Here is a 17,197-nt window from a genome sequence, read left to right on the forward strand (position 1 = left end):
ATCACTACAAGCATGAAACCTACAGATACCACAATGACTCTAAACTCGTATCTTTCCATAATAACACTGAATGTAAATGGACTAAATGCTCCAACCAAAAGACACAGGGTATCAGAATGGATTAAAAAAAAAAAAAAAAGACCCATCTATTTGCTGTCTACAAGAGACTCTTTTAGACCTGAGGACACCTTCAGATTGAAAGTGAGGGGATGGAGAACTATCTGTCATACTACCGGAAGTCAAAAGAAAGCTGGAGTAGCCATACTTATATCAGACAAACTAGACTTTAAAGGCTGTAACAAGAGAGGAAGAAGGGCATTATATAGTAATTACAGGGCCCATCTATCAGGAAGAGCTAACAAGGTAACAGAAGAGAGACAAGGGCCCTGAATGATATATTGGATCAGGCAGACTTGACAGATATATTTAGAACTCTGCATCCCTAAGCAACAGAATATACTTCTTCTCAAGTGCACATGGAACATTCTCCAAGATAGATCACATACTGGGTCACAAAACAGCCCTTCATGAGTGTAAAAGAATTGAGATCATACCATGCACACTTTCAGACCACAATGCTATGAAGCTTGAAATCAACCACAGGAAAAAGTCTGGAAAACCTCGAAAAGCATGGAGGTTAAAGAACACCCTACTAAAGAATGAATGGGTCAACCAGGCAATTAGAGAAGAAATTAAAAAATATATGGAAACAAATGAAAATCAAAATACAACAATCCAAACGCTTTGGGATGCAACGAAGGCAGTCCCGAGAGGAAAATATGTTGCAATCCAGGCCTATCTCAAGAAACAAGAAAAATCCCAAATACAAAATCTAACAGCTAAATCTAACACCTAAACAAAATAGAAGCAGAACAGCAAAGACACCCTAAACCCAGCAGAAGAAGAGAAATAATAAAGATCAGAGCAGAAATAAACAATATAGAATCTAAAAAAACTATAGAGCAGACCAATGAAACCAAGAGTCGGTTTTTTGAAAAAATAAACAAAATTGATAAACCTCTAGCCAGGCTTCTCAAAAACAAAAGGGCGATGACCCAAATAGATAAAATCATGAATGAAAATGGAATTATTACAACCAGTCCCTCAGAAATACAAGCAGTTATCAGAGAATACTAAGAAAAATTATATGCCAACAAACTGGACAACCTGGAAGAAATGGACAAATTCCTAAGCACCCACACACTTCCAAAACTCAAACAGAAGAAATAGAAAACTTGAACAGACCCATAGCCAGCGAAGAAATTGAATCAGTTATCAAAAATCTCCCAACAAATAAGAGTCCAGGACCAGATGGCTTCCCTGGGGAATTCTACCAGACATTTAAAGCAGAGATAATACCTATGTTTCTCAAGCTGTTCTGAAAAATAGAAAGAGAAGGAAAACTTCCAGACTCATTCTATGAAACCAGCATTACTTTGATTCCGAAACCAGACAGAGACCCAGCAAAAAAAAAAAAAAAAAAAGAGAGAACTACAGGCCAATATCCCTGATGAATATGGATGCAAAAATTCTCAACAAGATACTAGCAAATCGAGGGGCGCCTGGGTGGCGCAGTCAGTTAAGCGTCCGACTTCAGCCAGGTCACGATCTCGTGGTCCATGAGTTCGAGCCCCGCGTCAGGCTCTGGGCTGATGGTTCAGAGCCTGGAGCCTGTTTCCGATTCTGTGTCTCCCTCTCTCTCTGCCCCTCCCCCGTTCATGCTCTGTCTCTCTCTGTCCCAAAAAAAAATAAATAAACGTTGAAAAAAAAATTTTTTTAAAAAGATACTAGCAAATCGAATTCAACAGCATATAAAAAGAATTATTTACCACAATCAAGTGGGATTCATTCCTGGGCTGCAGGGCTGGTTCAATATTTGCAAATCAATCAACATGATACATCACATTAATAAAAGAAAAGATAACCATATGATCCTGTCAATTGATGCAGAAAAAAACATTTGACAAAATTCAGCATCCTTTCTTTTTTTTTTTTTTTTCAACGTTTATTTATTTTTTTTGGGACAGAGAGAGACAGAGCATGAATGGGGGAGGGGCAGAGAGAGAGGGAGACACAGAATCGGAAACAGGCTCCAGGCTCTGAGCCATCAGCCCAGAGCCCGACGTGGGGCTCGAACTCACGGACCACGAGATCGTGACCTGGCTGAAGTCGGACGCTTAACCGACTGCGCCACCCAGGCGCCCCACAGCATCCTTTCTTAATAAAAAAAACCTTGAGAAAGTTGGGATAGAAGGAACATACTTAAACATCATAAAAGCCATTTATGAAAAGCCCACAGCTAATATCATTCTCAATGGGGAAAAACTGAGAGCTTTCCCCCTGAGATCAGGAACACGACAGGGATGTCCATTCTCACCGCTGTTGTTTAACATAGCATTGGAAGTTCTAGCATCAGCAATCAGACAACAAAAGGAAATCAAAGGCATCAAAATTAGCAAAGATGAAGTCAGGCTTTCACTTTTTGCAGATGACATGATATTATACATGGAAAACCCGATAGACTCCACCAAAAGTCTGCTAGAACTGATACATGAATTCAGCAAAGTCGCAGGATACAAAATCAATGTACAGAAATCAGTTGCATTCTTATACACTAATAATGAAGCAACAGAAAGACAAAGAAACTGATCCCATTCACAATTGCACCAAGAACCATAAAATACCTAGGAATAAACCTAACCAAAGATGTAAAAGATCTTATGCTGAAAACTATAGAAAGCTTGTGAAGGAAATTGAAGAAGATACAAAGAAAAGGAAAAACATTCCGTGCTCATGGATTGGAAGAATAAATATGGTTAAAATGTCAATACTACCCAAAGCTATCTACACATTCAATGCAATCCCAATCAAAATTGCACCAGCATTCTTCTCAAAGTAGAACAAGCAATCCTAAAATTTGCATGGAACCACAAAAGACCCCGAATAGCCAAAGTAATATTGAAGAAGAAGACCAAAGCAGGAGGCATCACAATCCCAGACTTTAGCCTCTACTACTACAGCATGTTATTGGCACAAAAACAGACACAGAGACCAATGGAATAGAATAGAAACCCCAGAACTAGACCCACAAAAGTACGGCCAACTAATCTTTGACAAAGCAGGAAAGAACAGCCAATGGAAAAAAAGTCTCTTTAACAAATGGTGCTGGGAGAACTGGACAGCAACATGCAGAAGAATGAAACTAGACCACTTTCTTACCCTATTCACAAAAATAAACTCAAAAGGGATGAAGGACCTGAATGTGAGACAGGAAACCATCAAAACCCTAGAGGAGAAAGCAGGAAAAAACCTCTCTGACCTCGGCCACAGCAATTTCTTACTTGACGTGTCTAGAGAGGCAAGGGAAGCAAAAAGCAAAAATGAACTATTGGGACCTCCTCAAGATAAAAAGCTTCTGTACAGCGAAGGAAACATTCAACAAAACCAAAAGGCAACAGATGGAATGGGAGAAGATATTTGCAAATGACATATCAGATAAAGGCTTAGTATCCAAAATCTATACAGAATTTATCAAACTCGACACCCAAAAAACATATTATCCAGTGAAGAAATGGGCAGAAGACATGAATAGACACTTCTCTAAGGAAGACACCCAGATGGCCAATAGGCACATGAAAAGTTGCTCAACGTCACTCCTCATCAGGGAAATACAAATGAAAACTACACTGAGATACCACCTCACGCGGGTCAGAGTGGCTAAAATGAACAAATCAGGAGACTATAGATGCTGGAGAGGAAGGATGTGGAGAGACTGGAACTCTTAGGCACTGTTGATGGGAATGTAAAATGGCACAACTGCTACAGAAAACAGTATAGAGGTACTTCAAAAAATTAAAAATAGCAATACCATGTGACCCAGAAATTCCACTTCTGGGTATATACCCAAAATAATTGAAAGCAGGACCCTGAAGGGATATTTGCACCCCATGTTCATAAAAGGATTATTCTAAATAGAAAAAAGGTGGAGACAACCCAAGGGTCCACTGACGGATGAGTAAACAAGCAAAACGTGGCATACACGTGTATACACACAGAGACACACACACACACACACACACACACACACACACACACTGGAATACTATTCAGTCTTTAAAAAGAAGGAAATTCCAACATATGCTACAACATAGACGAACCTAGCAGACAATGCTAAGTGAAATAAACCAGTCATAGAGAGAGAAATACTGTATGATTCCACTTATTTGAGTAGTCACAACCATAAAGACAGAAAGTAGCATGGTGGCTGCTTGGGCAGGGGGCCAGGGGAGAAGGCAGAGTGATTGTGTAATGGATACAGAGTTTTCAGTTTTACAAGATGGAAGGAGCTATGGAGAGGCATGGTGAGGACAATGTACAATATTCTAAATATATTTAATACCAGTGAAAATCTTTAAATTTTTTATCTTCAATCTTTAAATTTTATGTTATGTGCACTTTATCACAATAAGAGAAAGAGAGTTAAGAGACACAACCACCATACAAAATGGGTGATCTATGACTGGACCTTAGTTTGAACAGACCAACCCTAATATATATTTGATGACAACAGGGAAAATTTGAACGTGGACTGCTTCCCAGGCATCTGTCCCGCTGGGTGAAGCCTGGAAGGTAGTATTAAACTGACTAGAGAACACAGTAGCTTATATGTTTAAAGTATATTTGGGCAGCAAAAATGCTCTGAGGCCTTGCCACCCTGGGGGGTGGGGGGAGGAGGCAGACTTGGAATTACACACTGTAGTGAGCACTTTATCTGCAAACTAGCATTCTCTTTCAAATGGGATGACAGAAAATCACAAAATTGCAAGCTGCTGATCTGCATTCAGGTATCATGTCACTCTGTGACCCTTCGAAGCCTTGTTCCCATGTGCTCACCCACTGAAAGGGGAGGAGATGGAAAGAGGGCTCCAGGAAAAGACAATGGCTCCCATTTTCACTCCTCGTCTGGGCATAATGTAAACTTTGCTAATCTGTATTGAGTAATACGCATATGTGTTCACACCCAATTTTAAGCAAACCAAATGCTGCGAGATCTTGGTAAATAAGTAGCAAACCACACGGAACAAATATATTGATCCAAAGGTACAATATAACGAAGCTCAATGGCAAAAGGCATGTTCATGAGAATATGTTATTATAAAGTCCTATGTTTTTCAGTAAGAGAAAACAACAAAGCTTCTTTAACTTGTTATCCATCCACTAAGCAAAAACAACTGCATCAGAGCATGTGTCCGTGAGGTGGCTGATAGCATGACTTACATAACGACTTTCCTGGATACAGCTTTGCCTGGGGGTAGCCAGGGATCATCTTTTCATCTCTGGCTCTAAGATTTTCGAGTTCATGTTTGATAATGAATTGACATTCTGCCATCGTGAGGAAGTCGTCATTGTCATCTAAATGAGGACAAAAAATTTCCAGTTATTTTCTCACGACGGCCAAAATAAAATTAGTAAGATTCAAATAACCTGGGGTTATAGAAACGAGGACATAAACAATAAATAAATAACACAAGGAGTAAGCAAAGTATAAAACTCCTAAATTAAATAGAACGTAAAGCGCCTTTTTATAAGAGTAAATTACCGTTTGCCTTCACATAATACAACCCTTCAGTCACTGTACGATGGCTCCCCCTTATCCAGGGTTTTGCTTTCTGCAGTTCGTTGCATCAGTCATGGTCCAGAGGCGATGACCCTCCTTCTGCCCTATTGTCAGAAGGTCAGTGGTAGCCTGATACCACGTTGCAATGCCTAGTTCATTCACCTCAGCAGGCAGGAGCTGAATCATCTCACATCATCACAAGAAGAGCGTGCATACAGTAATATAAGGTACTTGGAGAGAGACCACATTTGCGCCATTTTTCTTACAGCAGATTATTACCATTGTTCCATTTTAGTATTGTTGTTGTTGACCTCGTACTGTGTCTGCTTCATAAATTAAGCTTTACCACGGGTATGCACATATAGGAAAAAACACAGCCCAAACAGGGCCCAGTACTGTCTGCTATCTCAGGTACCCGCTGAGAGTCTCGGCATGTATCGCCCACAGCTAAGGGGAGCGAGGGACTACGGTCCTAGCTCTTATATACCAGGGTGCAAATATCCAAATGGCAGACACCTGCTTGATCTCACTTAAGGCCAATGAGCAGAATTCTAACACTATCCTAACTAGGGATGGAACTGAAGTTTGCCTACATGACAAATTCTCCTCCTTCAAACTTTTCAGCCCAGGTTGTTCCCTTCTGGAGTTGAATATTCCTCCCATAAGATTGGGGGAAGACAGTCTGATAAGAAAACAGTGCTGTTTTTTGACAAGCGAATCCTCTTAAATGAGGTGATTTTTTACCATTATCACTTAGGCTAATAAAGCATAAAGATATAAAAATCCAGAGTGACTTTGAAGAAGCCTAATCACATCTTCTAACTCCAAAGCCCTGGAAGGGACCAGTTTATTCTGAAGCCAAACTCCCACTCTGACCTCATAGCCACCTTGGCTGTCTCAGTTCTTTCCAGAAACCACTCTCTTCTGGAACGGGCTATGAGGCCAGAACAGAACGAGGTACTCTACCAGGAAATGGCAATTCTAGAATACTGAACTACCGCATTTCTCATTATAACATTTTTCTGTATCAAGCTAGTGAACATACACCATTCTAAGAACTAGAAGAGAATAATAGTAATAAGTTACATTTGTCACCCTAATTTATGTTCATCTATTCCACGGATCACAAAGTAAGGTCCATGGGCCATATTTTATAAGCAAATTTTAGTGGAACACAGCTGCACCCATTCATTTCTTACAGTCTGGGGCTGCTTTTGCTTTACAAGGATAGTGTCGAGTAACTGCGAGAGGACGTATGGCCCACATGGCCTAAAATATTTACTATTTGGCCTTTTACTGAAAATGTTTGTTGACCCCTGATCTACTGATCAAAAACTTATTTGTGAGATAAAATGATTCTGACAGAAACAATCTTGGGACTCACCATCAAAATCTTTGAAGTTATATCGGGTTCCATATGTGAAGGCTCTCATAGTGTTATCATTACACTCTTTTACCAGACCCATTGCTTCCGCACCCAGTAACAATGTAATCTTGGAGGCACCGACAAGATATAAGTTCTGATTTTCTAGTGTTTCTTTCTCATATTTATTTAACAATGGTCTAAACAGCAGCTGGGCACCTTCAAAAACAAAAGATAAGCACAATCTCAGAAAAGTTTCAAGAACGAAAACATTCTAAGTAAGTACTGTTTCTAGTTTGATATAAGGAAAATGTATTAACAATTCAAATATATCTCCCAAATAGATAAGAACTACACATAAAGTCAAGTTCCTTCAGAAAATGCCTTCTAGCTTCCCATGTTTCTGCTACGAAGTCTGATCCTTATATACGTGTTATTATTATATACGTGACCTTTTTTCTTTTTCTCTTGAAGTTTGTAGTATCTTCTCCATTCCCAGGGTTCCAGAACTTCCCAATGACAGGCCTCTTCATTTACAGTGCTGGGCACGAGGTGGGCCCTTTCCAGCTGAAAAAGCCTGGCATCAACCTTGAGTTTTCCTCAGATGATTTCTTCTCCTTTTCTTCCATTCCCTTTCTAGAACTCCTTTTATTCAGATGTGTACCTCTTGGATGCGTCCTCTAACTTCCTTATTTTTTCTCTGTCAAATTTTCCAATTCTGTAACTTTTTGCTCTACCTTCTGGTAGGTTTTATCAAAATTACTTTCTAACCCTTTGAGTTTTTAAACTTTGCTTTCATATTTCCACTTTCTAAGAGCTTTTTTCCTAAATGAATATTTTACAGCATCCAACTCTTGATTTATAGAATGTTCTACCTTCTCATAACTGAGAGTTGAGTTTTTAATTTCCTCTTGGTTTTTGTCTGTTTGTTTTAGTTTAGCTTTCTCCTTCATGTTAGGGATTTTCCTCAGATGTTTGACCTTTTATTGTATGCGCATGTTTAAGAAAGGTGTTCCAACAGGGTACAGTGAACTTCTGAAGGTTTCGATGGAGTTCATTCAAGATGGCCTTTCACGCACAGTCATCTGGCCAGGTCATTTTCCATGGGCAACTCTCTGATTTCTGCACCTTGGGTTACTTTGCCTTTGGTTATTTTGTCTTTGACTCTGACTCTGGTCAGAGTCCCCAGGAAAGATTATTCAATCTTCTTCCTAGATGATTGATTCTAGCTAACATTTTGGATACTAAATGAGGTATGAGATTCGTGGGGTGGAGGACAGGGGTAATAATACTCAGTTATTATCCTATTTTCAGTACAGAATCTCTGTTTTCAACTGTGCATAAATCCCCCATTACAAAATCCAAGCATCTGACCCTCTGCACAGAATAATTCACAGTCTTCTGCTCCGATGGTAGAATACAGAAGGGATCAGGGGAGCTAACTATTTCTCAAATGGATCTTGGTCGATTCTGTTTCCTTTTTCTTGGTAGCACTTATTTCTGCCTCCACAGGTCTCCACGGTCACTAACACCTAAGTCTTTAGAAGTCTTCAGTCTGCAGTATAAACCAAACTGTACCTCAACTTGTACCCCTGCCAGCTTCAGCTTTGGCTTTTTCAAATCTGAGAAGTCATTCACCACTCATCCACCTGTTTTCTAGCTTCCAAAATGGTGCTGCTGTTATATTCTTTCCTTTCTTCTTTGTCAACCTGGACTTATTATCTTTTTTAAAAGATCCTTTTATTGTCATTTCAATAGGAGTTTAGAAGAGAGTAAAAGTAAACATGAGTGTTAAACCTACTACCCTTACCTGAAAGATGAGGATGCTTTTTTGGAATGTTATTTTTTGCTTTCCCAACAGTAGAAAGATGCCTGCTGCTTCCCCATTCTTGTGTGTCTGTTCCACACAAGGAACAGAGAAGACTGGGAATACACGAAAGTCCCTCACTCTTAGGCACGACGAAAGCTCTTCCGTCACAGGAATTTTAAAGAAGAGACCCAGGGACGCCTGGGGGGCTCAGTCAGTTAAGCGTCCAACTTCAGCTCAGGTCATGATCTCACGGTTCATGGGTTCGAGTCCACTTCAGGCTCTGTGCTGACAGCTCAAAGCCTGGACCCACTTCAGATTTGTCTCCCTCTCTATCTACCCCTTCCCCTCTCACACTCTGTCTCTCTCTCTCTCTCTCTCTCAAAAATAAATAAACATTTAGGGGCGCCTGGGTGGCTCGGTCAGTTAAGCGTCCGACTTCGGCTCAGGTCATGATCTCACAGTCCGTGGGTTTGAGCCCCGCGTCGGGCTCTGTGCTGACCACTCAGAGCCTGGAACCTGTTTCAGATTCTGTGTCTCCTTCTCTCTCTGCCCCTCCCCTGTTCATGCTCTGTCTCTCTCTGTCTCAAAAATAAATAAACGTTTAAAAAAAAAATTAAAAAAATAAATAAACATTTAAAGAAAGAACGAATGAACGAACAAACTCCAATCCAGTGAAACACCTCTGATTTTAGTAAGCAGGTACTCTCGTTTTCAAGTTTTCTTTTGGCTTGGTTGTTTCCAAAAAATCGAAAATCCCACTTTGATTCAAGGTTTTCTTTTTAAGAAAGCACTTCAGTTTACAGTCAAAATCTTACAAAAAAGAAGTCTGAGTTGTATTCAGTGTTTGGAGACTTGGTGAAGTTTTAGGTATTGTTTTGTACAGTTTTATGAAGCGTTTCCTCATGTAAAATGTCCTCCACTCTTTCCCCCAGATGTAGACCCCCTTTTGCCCTTTGGGGGAGGGCTAAACTTTGGCTTCTCCTACCAAGTCATCCCTTTCCATCCTGAAAAGCATCACCAAGGGTCTCCTCTTTCTTCCCTTTCCTCTTCCAGCTAGTTTACAAACGACTCACTCTGAACTATCGTGCACTGCTTTGTCACAGCTCTCTCTTTTTGTTTTTGTTGTTGTTGTTCTGTTACTTCAGTTGCCAGAAATCCACATTCAGTCTCCTTACACCGACAGTAACAGTCACAGTGACGTTCTTTCAGGCAGGGACCGTGTTAATCTCTCTCTCGGCACCCTACCTGACACACAAATAGACACTTGTCCACTCATCGGATAAATATTGACCTACTGTGCACCAGGCAGTGTACTAGGCACAGCATTTATAGCTGTGAACAAAATCACACCGTGCTGCTTACAGTCTAATGCTTAGACTCCCTTTCAAGTCCAGACAAACAATAAAGAGCAAAGAAATGGATATTAATTTTAGAAACATATCAGGGAAAAAACTGTAAAACATTTGAAAGCACATTTTTAGTCACTGATCATGACTCAGTCTGAGTAATATTTGTTTTACTTGCCTCCATCTTCCTTTTTAGAGATAATTCTGTTTTTCAGCCATTCTTTGGTTTCCTCTTTGACATCCTGAGCAAGTTCCAGGACCACCAAAGGTGTGAAGGAACTCTCACAAGTATCCAAAGCTGGTAAGGTCACTTTCATCTTTTACAAATGTGCTGAAATTAAAATAAAATAAAAAGCACATGGGTTATAATGGAAAAGTGAAATATATGGAAACATATAAAAAATGTATTTGTATTTTCTCTTAATTACACCTAATTCTGGGTCCCAGGAAGAAGGAAAATTTCTCATGATCCAGATGGACACGAGGCAGGCTCAACCAATGGTTGAAAGCACATGTGTGAGCCAGGCCCATACAAAGTCAGGGGGAACATCATCCTTTCCCGTAGGCAGCTCAGAACACGGCAGGGAGGACATCAGATAAGGGAAGGACAAAAGGTGTAAAATACCCTGTCACACAGGAAGAGTCAGAAAGTATTTACAAAAGATCTGACACCCGAACAGGGTTTAGAGGAACGAACAGGAATTTGCTGGCGAGACTTGGATGGCATTCTACGTAGAAGAAACAGTATTCCTGTACAAAATAGGAAAAATAGCCAACAGAATCAGAGACACACAAGTGATTAGGTGTGGCTACAGCACCACTTGTGTGTGTAGGGGTGGGGGTGCAGGATGGGAATGAGCAGGTATCTAACCAGGGACGGTGACTACAAAGGAACGGGGCTTTGTCAAATAAGCGATGGGGGTCATCAGTTCAGTAAGAGCAGGGAATTGACCTGGTCCGAGTTCATGCTTAGGTATGGAGTTGAAGTCCCCGGTATCAGCTTCCCTTCCTAGTTTCTCTTTCTCAGGAATATCATCTTTATCTCCATTTCCACGCTTGAAAAGTACTCTGGTCAACTTGGATATCCACAAATGGCATCAGTCACTAAGGCCTAATGGCCTCCCTCTAAAATGTTTCTCGTGTGAATCTCTCTAACCCAGTGATTCACAGCAGAGACAATTTCCAGACTTTAGACTTACTGATTCTAACATTGTACTTGACGTGGGTTTTAATGACTCCAAAGTACAAGTGCAAATCAATTCTTGGGAATAATCACAAAAGGAATGACCAACACCACAGAACAGCCTTCCATTCTTTAGGGTGAATTATGACCTTGCAACAAGCAGATCAAATAGACCTAGGTTATCTGGCTTAGACTGATAAGTTTTTCTCTTACTCCAATACAGCATAAGTTTTGGGGCAACATAGGTATTATAAATCAATGCTGGATTCACATCATGGCACAAATGCTTCAGGAATGCTATTATAAAATAACAGCCAAATCCAAAGTGGGCGTGCCAGGCTCTATGACGGTAACCAGATCAAAACGGGCCTCAGCACTCACCTCCTAACAGCTAGTCATGTGGTCAGGAACTCTACAGAATGAAAGAATGATAAAAATTAGCCATTAGAGCTATAGGAACTCAGAACACTTAATGTGCAAAAGTTTCCATCAAGAAAAAGAGGCATGTTCTACAGAGGGAAATAATGTGTAAAATCAATGACATTAGGAATAGACAGAGCAGATAGAGCATGACCAGAGCAGAGAGGGCAACATTTTGTGAGCTGTGACCATTTAAGGATAAGGAATGCTACAGTTCACATCTGCTCCAATGCCCAGAATGGAGTCACTGTTGGTTTCTGAGCAGAGAATCAGCTACGTGTCAGAGTGAGATGAATCTCCATAGGTAGATTTAGGGGGCAGAATATGAATATTCTTTCAACTCTCCTGAACTTCTGAAATTTTTCAGGACAAAAAGTTGAGGAAAATGGTTAATGTACCAGTACACTACAGGGGCTTACGCATCGTCATCTTTTAAATGGAAAGATCAAATACAACGAACATTTATGACATGCTTATTTTCAGTCATGCTGTGATAAGAGTCTGAAGGTACAAAAGTAAGTAAGGTCCCCATCTTGCTTCTAGGGAGCTCATAGTCTTACAGCGGAAGCATCAGATCATTCTAACAGGAGGCCTGAAACAATAGCAGAAACCGTCTGGGGCAGGGCAGCCTGAGGAGGCGGGATAAACCTTCTGGGAAGGGAGGCTGAGAACCCGTAGCCTTCAACTCGGAAAAGGTCCACAGATAACTGTGAGGTCTCTGACCTGGAACATGGGAAAGAGGAAGTAAAGAGCCAGCTGAAAAGGAATGGTTAGGCTCAGGGCACAATCCACAGTTCAGCAGGGTGTGTGTGGACACATGTCAAAGGTGTCAGTTTCCTGGCATTTACGCATTGCCTAACGTCGGTATAAAAGGCCCACCGTATTCACAACTTCCAGACCATACAACACTCTTTCTGAGACACTAAATGCAGGCTTCAGTTCTAAACACGTGTATGAGCACCAGCAAGAAATACGTAAAAAATATTTGCTCACTGATTTATTCTCATTTGAGATACTATATGCCCTTCATGACTCGACACAACCTTCACAAGGTTTCCAAGATCCTACAGACAAAAGTGTCACTATCTCTGACATCCAAAGAGTTCCTACAAATCAACAAAAAAATACGAAACCCTGAAATCACAAGTCACAAAAGAAGAAATAGAAGCAGCCAACACACGCTTTGAGATGTTCAAACATACCAATAAAAGAAATGTAAAGTAAGCATAAGATGCCTTTCCCTTTTCAGGTTTGCTGAAGTTGAAAGGTGGACGGAACCTAGTTCCGGCACAGGTGTAGAAAATCGGGCATTTTCACACCCAGCTGACAGATGTTGTACTTTGATGCCATCTTTCCAGAAAGCAGAGGGGCAGTATGAAAAATAATATTAAATACGCTTACCATTCAACACAACAACGCCATTTCTAGGAATTCATCCCAAGGAGACAATAAAATAGAATATATATACAGTGGAAGTCATTACAACTTCCTTTTTTTCCTCTCTCTCTTTCTCATTTACTTTGGGTTTAGTTATGGCAAAGAAATAAAAAAGACACAACGTATACAACCTAAAGTCCAACAAGAGGACACTGGCGAAACACATAAAGTATTTACGTGTCACAGCCATACAACAGCACCATCAACACTAGGATATAGATGCAACTATATTAACATGGAGAACATTTCATTACGCATTGTAAGATTTAAAAAAAATGCAAAACAAGACCCCATTTATGGATATGTACAATCCATCCTAATATCAAAATGACAACAACACTAGGTAACTTTGGGTTTTGGAAGTGTGTAGGTACTTAGGAATTTGTCCATTTCTTCCAGGTTGTCCAGTTTGTTGGCATATAATTTTTCTTAGTATTCTCTGATAACTGCTTGTATTTCTGAGGGACTGGTTGTAATAATTCCATTTTCATTCATGATTTTATCTATTTGGGTCATCGCCCTTTTGTTTTTGAGAAGCCTGGCTAGAGGTTTATCAATTTTGTTTATTTTTTCAAAAAACCGACTCTTGGTTTCATTGGTCTGCTCTACTGTTTTTTTAGATTCTATATTGTTTATTTCTGCTCTGATCTTTATTATTTCTCTTCTTCTGCTAGGTTTAGGCTGTCTTTGCTGTTCTGCTTCTATTTCGTTTAGATGTGCTGTTAGATTTTGTATTTGGGATTTTTCTTGTTTCTTGAGATAGGCCTGGATTGCAACGTATTTTCCTCTCAGGACTGACTTTGCTGCATCCCAAAGCGTTTGGATTGTTGTATTTTGATTTTCATTTGTTTCCATATATTTTTTAATTTCTTCTCTAATTGCCTGGTTGACCCATTCATTCTTTAGCAGGGTGTTCTTTCCAGACTTTTTCCTGTGGTTGATTTCAAGCTTCATAGCATTGTGGTCTGAAAGTGTGCATGGTATGATCTCAATTCTTTTATACTCATGAAGGGCTGTTTTGTGACCCAGTATGTGATCTATCTTGGAGAATGTTCCATGTGCACTAGAGAAGAAAGTATATTCTGTTGCTTAGGGATGCAGAGTTCTAATATCTGTCAACTCCATCTGATTCAATGTATCATTCAGGGCCCTTGTTTCTTTATTGATCCTGTGTCTAGATGATCTATCCAATGCTGTAAGTGGAGTATTAAAGTCCCCTGCAATTACCACATTCTTATCAATAAGGTTGCTTATGTTTGTGAGTAATTGTTTTATATATTTGGTGGCTCCCGTATTCGGCACATAGACATTTATAATTGTTAGCTCTTCCTGATGGATAGACCCTGTAATTATTATATAATGCCCTTCTTCATCACTTGTTACAGGCTTTAGTTTAAAGTCTAGTTTGTCTGATATAAGTATGGCTGCTCCAGCTTTCTTTTGACTTCCAGTGGCATGATAAATAGTTCTCCATCCCCTCACTCTCAATCTGAAGGTGTCCTCAGGTCTAAAATGAGTCTCTTGTAGACAGCAAACAGATGGGTCTTGTTTTTTTATCCATTCCGATACCCCGTGTCTTTTGGTTGGTGCATTTAGTCCATTTACATTCAGTGTTATTATAGAAAGATATGGGTTTAGAGTCATTGTGATGTCCGTAGGTTTCATGCTTGTGGCGATGCCTTTGGTACTTTGTCTCACAGGATCCCCCTTAGGATCTCTTGTAGGGCTGGTTTAGTGGTGACGAATTCCTTCAGTTTTTGTTTGTTTGGGAAGACCTTTCTCTCTCCTTCTATTCGAAAGACAGACTTCCTGGATAAAGGATTCTCGGCTGCATATTTTTTTCTGTTCGTCACATTGAAGGTTTCCTGCCATTCCTTTCTGGCCTGCCAAGTTTCAGTAGATAGATCTGCCACTAGTCTTATCGGTCTCCCTTTATATGTTAGAGTGTGTTTATCCCTAGCTGCTTTCAAAATTTTCTCTTTATCCTTGTATTTTGCCAGTTTCACTATGATATGTCACGCAGAAGATCGTTTCAAGTTACGTCTGAAGGGAGTTCTCTGTGCCTCTTGGATTTCAATGCCTTTTTCCTTCTCCAGATCAGGGAAGTTCTCAGGTATGATTTGTTCAAGTACACCTTCAGCCCCTTTCTCTCTCTCTCTCTTCCTCCTCTGGAATTCCTATTACACAGATACTGTTCCGTTTCATTGCATCACTTAGTTCTCTAATTCTCCCCTCATACTCCTGGATTTTTTTCTCTCTCTTTTTCTCAGCTTCCTCTTTTTCCATAATTTTATCTTCTAATTCACCTATTCTCTGCCTCTGCAATCCGAGCTGTGGTCGCCTCCATTTTGTTTTGCACCTAATTTATAGCATTTTTTAGCTCCTCATGACTATTTCTTAGTCCCTTGATCTCTGTAATAATAGATTCTCTGCTGTCCTCTATGCTTTTTTCAAGCCCAGCGATTAATTTTATGACTATTTTTCTAAATTCTTGTTCTGTTATATTGCTTAAATCGTTTTTGATCAATTCGTTACTGTCGCTACTTCCTGGAGTTTCTTTTGAGGAGAATTCTTCCCTTTCGTCATTTTGGACAGTCCCTGGAGTGGCGTGGAACTGCAGGGCACTTCCCCTGTACTGTCCGGAGTAACTTGTTTCAGTGGGCGGCCACAGCCAGACCCGATGTCTGCCCCCAGCCCACCGCTGGGGCCACAGTCAGACTGGTGTGTACCTTATCTTCTCCTCTCCCAGGGGCAGGACTCACTGTCGAGTGCGGTGCCCCTGTCTGGGCTACTTGCACACTGCCAGGCTTGTGGTGCTGCTTCGATGGGATCTGGCGTATTAGCCGGAGTGGATCCACAAGACGCATAGGGGCGGGAGGGGCAGGCTCAGATCGCTTTGCTGTCGGTGGTCCTCTGCAGGAGGGGCCCTGCAGCGACCGGGAGGGAGGCAGACCCGTCGGAGGGATGGATCCACAGAAGCACAGCCCTGGGTGTTTGCACGGTGCAAGCAAGTTTGGTGAACTGGTTCCCTTTGGGGTTTCGGCTGGGGAATGGGAGAGGGAGATGGCGCTGGCCAGAGCCTTTGTTCCCCACGAGCTGAGCTCTGTCTTCCGGGGCTCAACAACTCTCCCTCCCGTTGTCCTCTAGCCCTCTCACTCTCCGAGCAGAGCTGTTCACTTTTAACATTCCAGATGTTAAGTCCCACTGGCTGTCAGAACTCACGCAGTCCGGGCCCTCTGCTTTTGCAAGCCAGACTCGGGGGCTCCGCCTCGCCAGGCGGGCTGCCCCTCCACCGACCCGGCTCCCTCCTGCCAGTCCAAGGAGCGCGCACACCTCTCCGGCCTTCCTACCCTCTTCCGTGGGCCTCTTGTCCACGCTTGGCTTTGGAGAGTCCGTTCTGCTAGTCTTCTGGCAGTTTTCTGGGTTATTTAGGCAGATGTGGGTGGAATCTAAGCAATCAGCAGGACGCGGTGAGCCCAGCGCCCTCCTACGCCGCCATCTCAACCCTAGCTAACTTTGGGGTCTTTACATGGGCTACTCCTTGAATTCTCACACCAACCCCAAGAAAAAGAAACTCTTAACACTTTCATTTAGCAGATGAGAAAACTGAAGTCAAAGAGGTTAAGGAGTTTGTCCAATGTCACACGGTAGCGAGCAGAAGAGCCTAACCTCAGGCACCCTGAGGCCAGAGTTCACACCCTTAACCACGTGTGGCTACACTCACGATTCACTCTATACTGTGTGCGTTTGAATAAATATCCCATCGATGATTAGGCAGATAGATCTCTCCCAACTGTCATGTCTAGGTAGTAGGATTTCAGATGATTGTTATTTTCTTCTTTACATTTCTCTTTCTGATTTGAATTTTAATAGGCAAGGTTTTTTTTTTTTTTTAATTTTTTTTTTCAACGTTTATTTATTTTTGGGACAGAGAGAGACAGAGCATGAACGGGGCAGGGGCAGAGAGAGAGGGAGACACAGAATCGGAAACAGGCTCCAGGCTCTGAGCCATCAGCCCAGA

The 17,197-nt window shown here is 41.2% G+C and overlaps 1 protein-coding gene across 13 annotated transcripts in view; it reads right to left on the bottom strand.

Moving 5' to 3' along the window:
• ANO10 (anoctamin 10) overlaps nucleotides 1–17,197 on the bottom strand; it is a 288,539-nt gene that overhangs the window by 219,262 nt on the left and 52,080 nt on the right. For 9 of the 13 annotated variants that reach the window (XM_045436772.1, XM_045436775.1, XM_045436777.1 and 6 more), the window contains exons 2-4: nucleotides 10,315–10,467; nucleotides 7,002–7,199; nucleotides 5,278–5,412 (exon numbers count right to left, since the gene is read on the bottom strand). In XM_045436772.1, the coding sequence (XP_045292728.1) occupies nucleotides 5,278–5,412; nucleotides 7,002–7,199; nucleotides 10,315–10,453 (472 nt within the window). In that variant the 5' untranslated portion in view covers nucleotides 10,454–10,467. Of the gene's footprint in view, nucleotides 1–5,277; nucleotides 5,413–7,001; nucleotides 7,200–10,314; nucleotides 10,468–11,700; nucleotides 11,732–17,197 lie in introns of all 13 variants that reach the window. The other 4 variants (XM_045436774.1, XM_045436776.1, XM_045436769.1 and 1 more) reach the window with 1 other exon arrangement.

The sequence above is a fragment of the Leopardus geoffroyi genome, chromosome C2 (assembly GCF_018350155.1).
Source record: "Leopardus geoffroyi isolate Oge1 chromosome C2, O.geoffroyi_Oge1_pat1.0, whole genome shotgun sequence".
NCBI classification, from domain to species: domain Eukaryota; kingdom Metazoa; phylum Chordata; class Mammalia; order Carnivora; family Felidae; genus Leopardus; species Leopardus geoffroyi.